This window comes from Aotus nancymaae, unplaced genomic scaffold (genome assembly GCF_030222135.1).
Source record: "Aotus nancymaae isolate 86718 unplaced genomic scaffold, 86718_ANA_hifiasm-v0.15.2.pri h1tg000019l, whole genome shotgun sequence".
In the NCBI taxonomy this organism is placed as follows: Eukaryota; Metazoa; Chordata; class Mammalia; order Primates; family Aotidae; genus Aotus; species Aotus nancymaae.
The window spans coordinates 25,796,722-25,809,936 of NW_026988431.1; the positions used below are offsets into that span (position 1 = coordinate 25,796,722).

The window sequence follows — 13,215 nt, forward strand, 5'->3', positions numbered from 1 at the left end:
CCCCATTTCCCACATAGCTACTGTCAGCCAGAGCTGAACAGTGAACAGATCCAGAAGCGGGTCATTGTTCTCCAGTTCATTTTCCTCACACCCTGCCCACTTGAGTCATCTGTCTTATCTACCCGCCTTTGCAGCCATCTGTGTTTGTGATCTCTAAAACTTAAATAACCTGTAAGGATAGCTCAAAACTTTAATGTATTCTGATGCTATGAATTAAAATATGTCACCATTAAAAGAAAAAATCTGCATCCATGCCCATGTGCGTGTTCACACACATACAAAAGCCTCTGAGAACGAAACTAAACTATCATTTGAACTTCAAATAGCAATTGGAACTTTTAATATTTTAAAGGGAACAGACAAAACCCCTGTGATATATGTTGGTATCACATATATATGTGATACACATATACACATATATGTATATGATAAAGCAGCCAGTGTCTTCCTTCTTGAACAGTTTTTGGGGACTAGAGACCCCCTAGCGCCAGGGCATGACACTGCTCCTTTTTTCTGCCCTGTCTTTCCTTGTTCCTGTCTACTCATTAATCTTGACTCTGTTCCCTTGGTTTCCAGATTGCTTTATGGACGTAGTGATTGGGTTCGACATCTCCACTCATGTGCAGGGGCAGCCTTTGTTCCAGAGCCACCCCCAGCTGGAATCCTACCTCCCAGGCGTCTTAGAAGACATCACCTCTATCAGGGGGGTAAGCTGTGGGGCTGGCACAGAGGCACAGGTGAGCTTGGCGTTTAAGGTGAACAGTGACCAAGAATTCCCTGCCAAGTTCCAAATCTATCATAAAGCAGTGTTTGACAGCTTGCTGCAAGTCAATGTCAGTGGACCAACTCATTTGAACGCACAGTTCTTGCAGGCTCTGTGGGACACATTTAAGGATAAATCTACATCCCAGAGTCAGGTATCCATATTATATTCTATCTCCCATCTCCACATTCTTCCATTTGTTCTTCATTCCCCAGTTATATAATTAGCTTTTACACCATCCCATTTTCTTATTTCTCTAGGTGCTGCTTATTTTTTCAGATGGTCTCCAGAGTGAAAGCACCATAATGCTTGAAAATCAATCAGACAGGCTCAGAGAAGCAGGTATTGAGTTGAAAATTTAAACAATGAAGCATGGAATATGCTGAACAAGTCTCTACCTTTACTCAGATGCTCTAGATCTTGAGATCTGACTGGTTACTTGTAGCAGAGGTTGTTGGTGCTTTGTCTAGTCCCCCTTGACAAGCCCTCACTGTCCTCCCCAAAGTGCTTCTATAGACATGTGCTCTTGACTGACCTGAACCATGTACCTTGGCGTACTTGGAATGGGAGTGGGGTTACCATGTCCACCTTGGTGGTGGTGGTAGGGCAGTCTATGATATAGGAATACAAAGGCCTGGCACTCTTGCTTAAATGGGTCAACTCTGGTACAATTTGCACCCCAGAGTCCCTCATGAATCAGGTAAAGGCTAATTTTACTGAGATATATCCCTGCTTACAACACCTCTTTCCCTTTCCTGCTCTCTCTGTCAATACAGACACCACATACACACAAAATCCTCTCTCAGGTTTCAGTTCTAGGGAACCTGACCCAAGACAGTTCCTTTTGTTTCTTATTTTCCATATGAGAGTTAGTAACATGGATTTGGAAAAGCATTTCTCACTATGTGTCTTCTGTCCATGTCATAGCTTCGGACTGAGCAAAAAGCTAAATGCAGAAGCTGAGAGTAGGATGCAGTGATGGAAGATGCCTCTAATTCTCAAATGAGATGCATCGTTTAAGAATTCCTTGGTGTAGCTCAGACTGACTTCTAGGGTTCAGCTTCCACAGGCAACCTCCCTAAAGGCCACAATATGTCCTGATTTATTGCTTAGTTGTGTTTCTTTCTCTGCACAGATGCCTTCAATACCTTCTCATTGTTCTTGGGATATAGATCAAATTCCTTAATATGGCCTGGGACCTTTGCAGAACCTGGCCTGTGCTTCCCTGGCCTCTGTACGTATATGATATATGTATATGTGTGTATATATATGCGTATATGTGTGTATATATATACACACACACATATATATGTGTATATATATGTATATGTGTATATATGTATATACATATATATACACATATATATGTGTGTGTGTGTATATATATATACACATACACACATATATATACATTTTTTTGAGGTGGATTTTCACTCTTGTTGCCCAGGCTAAAGTGCAATGGCATGATCTTGGCTTGTTGCAAACTTTGCCTCCTGGGTTCAAGTGATTCTCTTGCCTCAGCCTCCAGAGTGGCTGGAATTACAGTCACCTGCGGCTAATTATTTTTGTATTTTTAGTAGAAACGGGGTTTCACTATGTTGGCCAGGCTGGTCTTGAACTCCTGACCCCAGGTGATCCACCTGCCATGGCCTCCCAAAGTTCTGGGATTACAGGTGGGAGCCACCATGCCTAGCCTCCAATGTACTTTATAGTACATTGTACAGTACAGTGGCCAACTAACATTTATCCTTTAGAATCAGCTTCAATGTTGATTTTTCCAAGAAACCTTCCATGACCCTCCAAGAATGGATTAAGAACTTCTCCCTCTAGGCTTTCATGGAACCCTGATGTTTCTCAGAGCAACTATCTGATTCTTACCATCTGTTCCATTGAACCATTAACTCGGGGAAGGGAAGCAGTAAGCCTGACTTATTCATTTGTATCTCTGCTATTATACAATGATTAGTACACAATAGGCTCCTATTAATAATTTAAAAATTCGTCTAGTGAAAAGATAAACTAATACATGAATTATTGAGTGAATAGATGAATTAATGAATGAATAGACTGGATGTAGTCAGGAGTTCAGCTAAAACTAGAATTGCCCTGGGCTTTCCTAGGGCCTGGCCGTTCTCAGGGTCTGGCCTCCCAGGGGTGTTTGGAATTGGGAATAACTTGAGAATTATCATTAATTTATATTCAGGAAAATTCAGAAAAACTCTCTGAAGATAACAATGCCTTTTCTTAAAAATCACTTTCCATTGTCCAAGAACTGCATCAAAATTGGTGGTAAGAGGTGGAAAACAGTTTTCTATTAGTGTTTCTCTATAGATTTGTAAATTGTTTCTCTTGAATACTTTTTATCAGTTATCCCCTGACTTTCATGCAAAAGTCAGGGACCAGAGCTGGTGCATATTCAGAAAATGCAGGCAAATCTGCCGTTAGTTTCTTCATATGTCAGGAGTACTCCTTCCTTTTTTAACTTAGTTAAATCCTGTTCACTGAGTAGAATTATTATGGCTTCTTTTTTTTTCATGTACAACCCCTTTGCTTTCTATCTGTTATTTTTATTGCATAGGACTTGATGCTCTGCTGGTAGTGTCCCTTAACACAGCTGCTCATCATGAGTTTTCCAGCTTTGAATTTGGAAAAGGATTCGATTACAGGACTCATCTGACCATTGGAATGAGAGAGCTGGGCAAAACATTATCACAGTACCTGGTGAGTCGTTGAACAAAAACCCCAGTTGTTCAAAATGCCATGGGAACTAAATTGGAATCTTGATAAGAACTTTCAAGGACTGCCTTTGTTTACCCCCAGTAAATTAAGTGCTTGGTCCTTAGGATATAAAAAAAGTGTGGCATAGCATAGTAGTTTGTTTTTGCATGTTCTTTCATTCTTGGTGATCTCACTAAATGAATGCATAAGGAACTAAAAAACCAACCAACTCATAATTGAATTAAAAAGCCCCCAACTGTTTATGCTGCAGAAATTTCAGGAAACAGAAGACTGTCAACTAGAAAACAACAAATCCTATCCACGTGCTGGATGCCTTGTTTATAAACAGGTCATTTCCTTTGGAGCGGGGATGTTGCCAGTGCAGTGCCTGGTACCCTCTCTGCAGTGTTAAATTCAGAAAACACTTCATATTCTTGGCAGCCCCTCATCCAAAGGAAGAAGATGGGCTTGTAGGTGGTGGATTTGTATGAGTACAATTCTTACGTAATAAAGTTTGTGACAATTTTTATTCACTGAGCTTTATATCCCCCCACCCCCCTAGGGAAACATTGCAGAGAGGACTTGCTGCTGTACATTCTGCAAATGTCCAGGAATTCCAGGACTGCATGGGGCCCGAGGACTGCAAGCCAAGAAGGTGCTACTCACTTGTGATACTATTTTATCTAATGTGCCTTGATTTGGTACAGGTGGGACTGAGACTGAGTGGTTGAATTTACAACATTCACTCCATGCTAATGTAATTGCTTTGGACATCTCATGTGACTTTTTTGGTATAAAATCCAGGTCAGAAGAGCTCACTTTTGATATTGCTAGCAAGATTAACTGCCTTTTCTCTTATGTATCCTTGTTAATGTTGCTTCTTGGTTTTGTAATTTATACTTTTGTACCTGCTTTAGACAGTTTGGAAAGTGGTAAAAAGTAAAAATAGTGAAGATGAAGCTGGGTGTAGTAGCTTGCACCTGTAATCCCAGCTACTTGGGAGGCTGAGGTGGGATTACTTGATTGTTCAAGACCAGCCAGGGCAATATAGCGAGACTTCATCTCCTTAACAATAAATAAATAAACAAATAAATATTGGAGAGTTGTGCTTCATCATCAACGGAGTAGATTGAACTACAAAAATATCATAGCATTGCAGATTAATAGCCCTTTAAAACATAAATTATAAAATATTAATTATGCAACAATAGGATGAATAAATGTCATAATATTTTCAATAAAATATGCCAATGAAAATGAACGAACTACAGCTATATACAACAACATGAATAAATTTTACTAACATGGTAATACCAAAAAAAAGCAAAACACAGAAGAGTACATATGGTAAAATTCCATTTATTAAAAGTTATAGTATCTATGGAGGAATACTTAAGTGGTTAAGTATTTTTTAAAGGCAAGAAAATATTATCAGAAGTCAGGAGTGCCCTCATGGAGTGGGACAGGCACTGTGCCTGGGACCACTAATGTTCTATTTCTTGACCTGGGTGGGCTACACAGGCCTTATATATAACAATTATAATATTCTGTAAAGTTACTGTATAATAATTAAGCTATCCATTTATATTTTATATATTTTTATGTACTTTTCAAATGGATTTTAGATATCACAATAAAAATGCAGTTTTTCTTTTAAAAAAAAGAGATCAACAATACTTGCTCATGAGTTCTGCACTGCCCATCCTTATGGAAGGACAATTTATATTGAATTTTTTACTGCACTGTGATGTTTTGTTTAGCACAACTTTCTCTCGTTACTTTGCTCAGATCAATATTAGAATTATGTTCCAGGAGCACAACCCCCCTGGTATACGGAGCAGCCAGCTGGGCCTGTGTTAGAGGGTGGGGAAAGCAAATTCTAATGAAATGTTTGCCACAAGTAAGCCACGATGCAGTTAAACCACATGTGGCTAAGGGAGAGATGACTGCAATTAAAATATATGCAGCCTTGTTGTTGGAAGTGCTTATTCTTCCTTGAGCTCTCAAAATAGCAGGACAAAATAAAATAATCCCTTTGGAAATGTTGCAGGTTTGTTTGCTAAAAGGGTTGTGGCTGGCATGGCTGTCCTCCCTGCAAATTGCTCAGGCACAGGTGTGGCTCTGCAGCCCTCATCCGCTGGGTTCTAAAGGTCAGCTCCCTGCAAGCGTTAGGAGAGTCGCCTTCTGCAGCAGGGCTTCAGAGCTGAGTGCAAGTTCAAAAGGCAGCTCCAAATGTTGTCATATTTTACACAAACTCACAGCCACATCTGCAAAAATTGCAACCAAGTTGGAGGAAGGGACTTGCTTAGAATGTCTAATGATTTCCCAAGTTTGCCTTGATAGAGGATGACTAAAATTTATTTTTTTCTCTCTCTCTTCCCAGGGTTCTCAAGGTCTGAAAGGCAGCAGAGGACACAGGGGAGAGGATGGAGACCCTGTAAGTTTTTGTGACCCCCTCCAACAAACATTTATTTTCTTTTTCATAAAAAGCTTTGTTTTCATACAAAAGGGGCAGATGGGGTTTTGTTTATATGTTTATTTTGTTTGTATGTTTATTTTTTGTGCTTTTTTGCGGGAAGAAGTGTTGCCTTTCTTTTCATTTTCCCCTGTCTGAATTATGAGGCAGTTACTAAGTTTAAGTTTGGGGTAAGGAGGGAACAGGCTTACACATGTGGCCTGGCATGTGTTTATCAGTGGCAGAGACCCGGGCACCCTCCTCTCCAGCCCCAAGCAGGGCACAGCAGGTTATCTGCCAGGGAGCTCTTTATAGACCTAAAACCCAGTGCTTAGTACATGGCTTTGGGCCAAGGCTGGAGTCTATATCCTTCCATGGGAAGGGAAGTGGGCAAGGCATCCCTCAAGGCATGGCTTCACAGTCAAATGCTTCCCAGAGGTTTGTGAATCTCCATGTTGAAAACCGAACTCTCACTTTCTCTCAGTCAAATTATAAGAAAGAATTTGAAGAAACTGAAGCCACTTAGGTAGCTCTGTTTGGGATGGGAAAAGTTCAAAAGTATCAGACTGGATTTCTACCCCTGATATCAAGGCCAGTTCCTCATCTGGGCAGCAAGTTATGAGGATTGAAAGCAAAGACTCTAGAGTCAGACTGCCAAGAGTTGGCCTAGATGTGGTCCTTGAACAAGATACTTAACTTCTTGACCCTCGGTTTTCTCATCTGTAAGCAATTATAAATTCCTCTACAGTCCAACAGCTGACCTAGTTTACGAAATGACTGCTAAGGGGAGTGCTCTGAGTCACCTACTCTGTACCCTTTGAGGGTTCTTGGAGACCATCAAACTAGTATGGGAGTGCTTTGAGTGTGGGGGATAATGTCACCCACCTGCAGCCGACCCCAGCACTGGCAGAAAGTCCAGGCAATAGGAAGCCATAGAGCTAAGGTACCTCTCAGCAACCTGTGGCCATGGGCAAGGCCTCCTCCTTTTGTAGGGAATGATCCTCAGAATAAAGCAAAGCAGGACAAAGGACAATTCCTTCTCCCTTTTACTGGCAAGGTAAGAATTAAGTTCATTACGAATTAGTTATTCATGCAGCAAACTGTGAGTACCTGTCGTGCACCTAGACATGAGCCAGTCACAAGGGACGTGATGGTGAAAGACACAGTTGGGGTTCCTGCCCTCAAAAAGCATAAAATTGTTCCTTTCTTAAGATCCATTTTACTTTAGCATTTACTTGTATTTAAATATTTCCTTGGAGAATCATGGTTGGTGGGAGACACACAAATCATTGATCTTCAGCTGCATGGATGGTCTGACTTTGGTGGTCTTTAATCTGGTGATTATTCAGCTTATTTTCTCGCCTTTGCTTTCTCATTCTCCTAGTGGTGTCACTTCCCAGCAACTGTGTCTACTCAGCAGCAGTACCCTAGCACTGACTTGTGGGTCTGCTGTCAGCAATGCTGACCCTCCCAGGACAGCATTAGGGCCCTAGATGGATTAGTGAGGTCTTGGAATGTGGCTACAAAGTGAGGCCACTGTGCTGTTTGATCAGGTAGTGAAGTGGCTGAGCTCTTCTTGCACCTTTTTGTGATCTTGGATCCATAAAAAGCCCTGAAGATTGACAGGAAACATGTTCGAATATAGAGGGGAAAAACAGATTTAAATGAGTGGGGTTGCAAAAGGATTCACTTTTTCTAAACCTCATAGTGCCCATGTGCTTCAGCTTAACTCTGAAAATAAACCACTGGCAAAGACATCACTTTGATTACTTGTCTGTGCTCCTTTTCTTAGGGAATACGAGGAGACACAGGACCCCAAGGAGATAAAGGGATTGCAGGATGTCCAGGGGAGTGGGGTCAGAAGGTAAGGCTCTTCTGTAAATGTTATTTCCAATTCTCTATAACACCTTCTCCCTCTCTTTCCCCATTCCTTTCCTCCCTTGTTTTCTCTTTTCCATCACTCCTCTCTCTTTTCCTTTCTCCAGTTATATTGATGAGTTTCCCTGTCTGCAGATGAATTCTTTTAAGTAATATCAAGGAGTCTTTAACATTAATAAATTCCTTCTCTAACCTCTTTGTAGCTGTATAGCCAGTAGCAACTAAGTAAATACTCACTTTAGAGAGGCAGTCTTTGAATCTACACTCTGTCTTTGATATGTCAGTGAGAAATATTTCATCTTTTGCAGGGAGTCAAAGGATTTTCTGGACTGAAGGTACTGGAGTTTTTTTCTCAGTCTAATTTGATTTCCGAATGGGATTAGTTTCCCAATAAGCATGTGATAGAGACCTGCTTTTACCTGACGGCTATTGTGTCTCTCAGGGAGGACATGGAGAGGATGGGATTGATGGACTTGATGGGGAAGAGGTAAGCCATATTTCTTCAAGCATCATAAAACTGTCATGAGGTTGCTAAAATTTTTTAAGTGGGAATTTTGTTTTTCTTATCTTCTTTTAGGGCTCTCATGGACTTCCGGGAATAAAAGGAGAAAAAGGTGATCCAGGATCTCAGGTAACATTTTTCAATACATCGAAGAAGGATAATTTGATGACAGAGATAGTCTTAACCATTGTGTGCCAGTGGTTATAGGGGATAAAACTTACAACTGACTTAACCACATAATAAAGGCCTATTACCACTGAATATATGCTGTGTATCTGATTGGAGCAAGGGGGTAATTATGTAATTTTCAAGAATTTCCACCTAGAAAAATTCAGCACACATGGGGTTCTTCTATGGGCATGTTTCCCATGTCTGAAAATGAATGCTTTTACCTGTCAGTGGGATTTTTTTTGTTCATTTGTTTTTTATAAAAAATGTTTCTATCAATGTCAGGAATTTCTGTGTTGTCCTTATTATGTAAGAAAAAAATAAAAAGAGGAAGAGACAATTATTTTGGTGGCTTTGGTGGCAAATCACTGTGATACATTTTTTAACTTTTCATTGATTTCAGCACTCCTTTATGTGTGCCTACTTGACTTAAAGCGGCTCTACTTTTATGCTCTGGTCCATTTATTTATGAAGTGTTTTTGAGCACCTGTCACATGTTAGGCTTGTCATGTGCCAGGCACCTGTCATTGGTTGGGCATATATTCTTATATAATAAGAATCAGGTGAACCACACAGCCCTTGTCCTCAAAGATCCCAGAATGTAGCTGGGGAGACAGATATACCAATAGAATTATATAGAGTGTGACTGAGGCCATGTTGTAGATATCTACATGAGGGTCCAGAGAAGGGCATGTAACTCAGCCTGGGGGCAGGGATTGTCCAGAAAGTCTTCCTGGAGGAAACGATCTCTGAGCTGAAGAGGAGCAGGAATTCAGCAAGGCAAAGATGTGGACGAAGGGCATTCCTGATAGAGGGAGTAGCATAAGCAAAAACATGAGACTTCGGGGCACTGCCAAGTTTTTCTTACTGGAGGGAGCATTAGAATACAGGTACTGGGAGATGAGGTTCAAGAGGTAGTGGGAAGAGATCAAGAGATTGGGAGGGCACTAGTGAGCCATGTTGAAGAGCTTGGTTTTTGTTTTTTTAACCATAAGGCAATGGGGGCCTTTGAAAGACTTTAAGCAGAAGAATCACAATCAGATTTGCATTTTAGAAATACTACTTGCAGTAATGTGGTTGCTATGTTGCAGATGACATAGATGCAAGGCAAAGATGAGAGGCAGATCTGTAGAAATCAGGTGAGAAGTGATAAAACCTTTAAGTAAAGCAATGACAGAACAGACACAAAATATGCTAAGCTGATCGCAGGGCTCGGATTGAAGCGAGGCTAGCAGGATACCTAAGGTGCAAAAGGGACTGAGTTATGTGAAGTAAATACCTACCTCAATTCTACACCCTAGATGCCTCTCTCGTCTCACACTAGGCCTGGCTCTGGGACCTGAAATCTCCAGATATAGGTGGCTAGAGGAAGAGGAAATAGAGAATCAGTCAATATGCCTGCAAGGATCCCAGCTTGGGCAAGTTGAAATGGAAATAATTGGGTTTGAGGTGATAATGGAATATTCCTGTGAAAGTTTCCATTGGGCAATTTAATTTTAGATGTTAGAAGTTGCTAGACTGGCTAGGATGACCAGTACAATAGCCGCTAACCACATGTGATTATTTAAAGTTAAATTTTAATTAATTAAGAAATTCTGTTATTTAGTGGCATTAATTACATTTCAAGTCTTTACTAGACACATAGGGCTAATGGCTACCATAATGATGAATGCAGCTATAGAACATTTCCTCCACTGCAGAAGCTCCTATTGGATAGTGTTATGTTAGACCGTAAGAAGTTTTTTAGTTTCTGAGCCTCACTGCAAATAATCCTGACCATAGGCTTAAAACTGGATTTAGTACTGCTTGAGAAGTCTAAGGGAATCTGGCTGAAATAGAAGGACATAGAGGATTTATAAAAGTTGATATTTAATGCCATTATACAAGCCTCTTACAAGATAACTCAGAAATTTATTTTATTTATTTCAGGGCAGCCCAGGTTCCAGAGGTGCTCCTGGGCAATGTGGAGAGAAGGGCTTCCCAGGGGATCCGGTAAGTTTCTAGGGCCCAGTATTGCTCCACAGTTCCTGTCTCCTTTCCCTTTGTATTTCCTGCTACCCTGTAGGCAAATGCTTGTCTTAGGAGTAGGGGTGATAGGTGTTGGCTGATGTCTCCAAATGTGGGAGAAGTCTGTTTATGTCTTACCTGGGTTAGGCCCATCTTCTGAATCCTTATGGTATATTGAGACTTTCTGGTTCCTTTGGGAGAACATTTCCATAGCTTTACTTACTGGATTTCTAATCTTGCAGACCTACAGATTCATTATCTGCAGACTCAGTTACAGGGGAATCTTTTTACACCTTTGAGGAATAGCCTGAGTGTTTGAAGCTGCCATCATAGAAAAGGGAAAATCACTATGTAGCAAGCACTCTTTTAATTGTTTATTGCCAAATCTTCTTCAAACTTGAGGAAGTATTGCTTTAATTTTTTCTAAAATCCTATGAGTTTCAAATATTAAAAATTTTCACATGCTTCTTATACTGTAACCCAAATTAGCTTAGTACTTGAACATCATACCCTTTGGGGAAAAAGCTGATGTTTCCAGATTCTAAACTATAAAAATCTTTCTCTAGGGTAACCCAGGACAAAACAATAACATCAAAGGACAAAAGGGCTCCAAAGGAGAACAAGGAAGACAAGTAATTTGATCTATTTTATCTATGAGTTGATTAATTCTGTTATTGAGCCAAGTAAATTTAGTAAGATATGTAACTCTTCTGTAATTGAACAAATGCTCTTAAGACCACATTTAAAAGATCTTTTTGTTAATAATACATATTTGTGGTAGGTTATACTTTTATGAGCAAAATTAAGTTTCTGGCAAGTGATTTTTTTGGGAAAATGTAGCAGTGCATGTTGCTATACCTTTTTCTTCTTTAAAGGACATGTATAACTGACTGTTAATGTGCAGAATCATAGATCATAGCGTGACTTTTTTTCTGCTGTTTTAATAGTGCTTGAGATTTTGATGCTGATGCTTTTATGATTTATTCAGAATTTTTGTGTTTTGATCTTGAGGGAACTATTATATTTTTAGGGTAGAACTGGACAGAAAGGGGTTCAAGGCAGTCCTAGTTCCAGAGGAAGCAGGGTAAGTATTTCTGTGGACATTTATTTCCCCTCTTTATCACTTGAAGATGACAGAGGCATTCAGAATGTTTGTTGCACAGAGTTGGCTGATTCAGGGCTAAGATATTTTGCAGGGTTTCTCAATCTTGACACTACTGAAATTTGGGGCCAGATAATGATTTCCTGTGAGTGGCTACGCTATGCATTGGCAGATGTTTTGCAGCATCCCTGGTCTCTACCCACTAGTGTCAGCAGCAGCACCCTCCCCACTGCCCAATTGTGACATTCAAAAATGTCTCCAAATATTGTCAGATGTCTGTGGTGGGTATAGGAGGGGTGGGTTGAGAACCACTTTGATATAGTCTGCCTTTCCCCTTCCACCTTCCAGATGTTTTGGGATGTCTTTGAAGAGAGCCAATGATGTTAACATGAAAGCTCTCCTATGATAGCTTATATGAGAATATTATGAACTGGGTAAATATACTTTCTCTTTACATGTTGCCAATGAGAAAGAGGACTTACGAATAAACTCTTCCTGAATGGACCAACGCACTGGCAATTAGGGCCAAGTGGCAACCGTGAGGTGCTGGTGTAACTTTACAGCATCCCATATTATATCAAGCCTATCACAGCAAAAAACAGTGACATTGGACTTCTCTGTGTCTTTAAAAGGAACAACCAGGAAATCGCCTTTCCTTCTGTGGACTACTGAAGCTAGAAGTGATATTTATAACGTATTAAAAACTCCTCTCTCATGCACTCAGCATGGACATCATTAAAAGAGAATAATGGACAAAGTCCTAGATTTGGCTCTGAGTTTCATTCAAGAAGGAATTGAAATTGCTTGGATTTCTTTTCTATTACAAATTTGGAACCTTCTCATTATTTTGAAGGCTGTGGCTGATTGCCCTTCTCTCTGGGATAGATGGTGAAGAAATGTGCTTTAATACCACTTGCCTTTGTTTATCTTGAACCACAGTTCTTAAAGAAAAAGAGCTGGAGTTGGAATGGGTTAGGCTTCCCAGTGCTTCTGGTAAAATTCTTTGGGACTTTGCCCTCTTCTTCACACAAGGGCATTAAAATGTAATAAGAAGAAGCAGTAGAGTAGCAAGATGAGCTAAATGCTATAAATTTTAAAGATAAATGTGTATTTTTGTTGGTTTAAGAGGAAATACTTTTAGTTTGAAATAGCTTTATAACTGATGCATCAATCATGGACTTTAAAAAAAGAGATGCTAGGGGTGGTGTAGGTGATAAATCCTGGACAAACCAGTCAATACTTTTAAGTCATTCTAAGGACGTGAGGCTCTCGGCCCCCGCCTCATCTTTTACCCATTTCCCTGCTGACCTCCTCCTTTGTAATTTCTTTTCTCCTGAATTAGAAAACAGCGTCAAGTTTTCTCCCCTCTCCCCCAACTTTCCAACGCAGAACAGAATTCTCTATGGGGTGGAGACATCTTAAGTGGATGATAAATTTTAAACAACATAAGCCAATTGAAGACATTACCTTTTACGTGACAGAATTTCAACTTATGTAAATTAATTGTTGTACCCGTTGTTGCCTAAAGAATGGATCCACACACTGAAAACAACACTCGAATCCACATTCCAGCCCTATGCTTTTTGCCTGCGATACACAAAAAATATTTTTATAGCATCTAC

General features: G+C 40.1%; 1 protein-coding gene across 1 annotated transcript in view; it reads left to right on the forward strand.

Annotated features, from left to right (window-relative positions):
• The window catches only part of COL6A5 (collagen type VI alpha 5 chain), a 98,642-nt gene that overhangs the window by 21,326 nt on the left and 64,101 nt on the right, over nt 1-13,215 (forward strand). The window contains exons 9-20 of the mRNA XM_064378680.1: nt 577-917; nt 1,024-1,105; nt 3,342-3,484; nt 4,044-4,136; nt 5,865-5,918; nt 7,729-7,800; nt 8,123-8,149; nt 8,257-8,301; nt 8,392-8,445; nt 10,414-10,476; nt 11,058-11,123; nt 11,522-11,575. Of these exons, the coding sequence (XP_064234750.1) occupies nt 577-917; nt 1,024-1,105; nt 3,342-3,484; nt 4,044-4,136; nt 5,865-5,918; nt 7,729-7,800; nt 8,123-8,149; nt 8,257-8,301; nt 8,392-8,445; nt 10,414-10,476; nt 11,058-11,123; nt 11,522-11,575 (1,094 nt within the window). The remainder of the gene's footprint in view (nt 1-576; nt 918-1,023; nt 1,106-3,341; nt 3,485-4,043; nt 4,137-5,864; nt 5,919-7,728; nt 7,801-8,122; nt 8,150-8,256; nt 8,302-8,391; nt 8,446-10,413; nt 10,477-11,057; nt 11,124-11,521; nt 11,576-13,215) is intronic.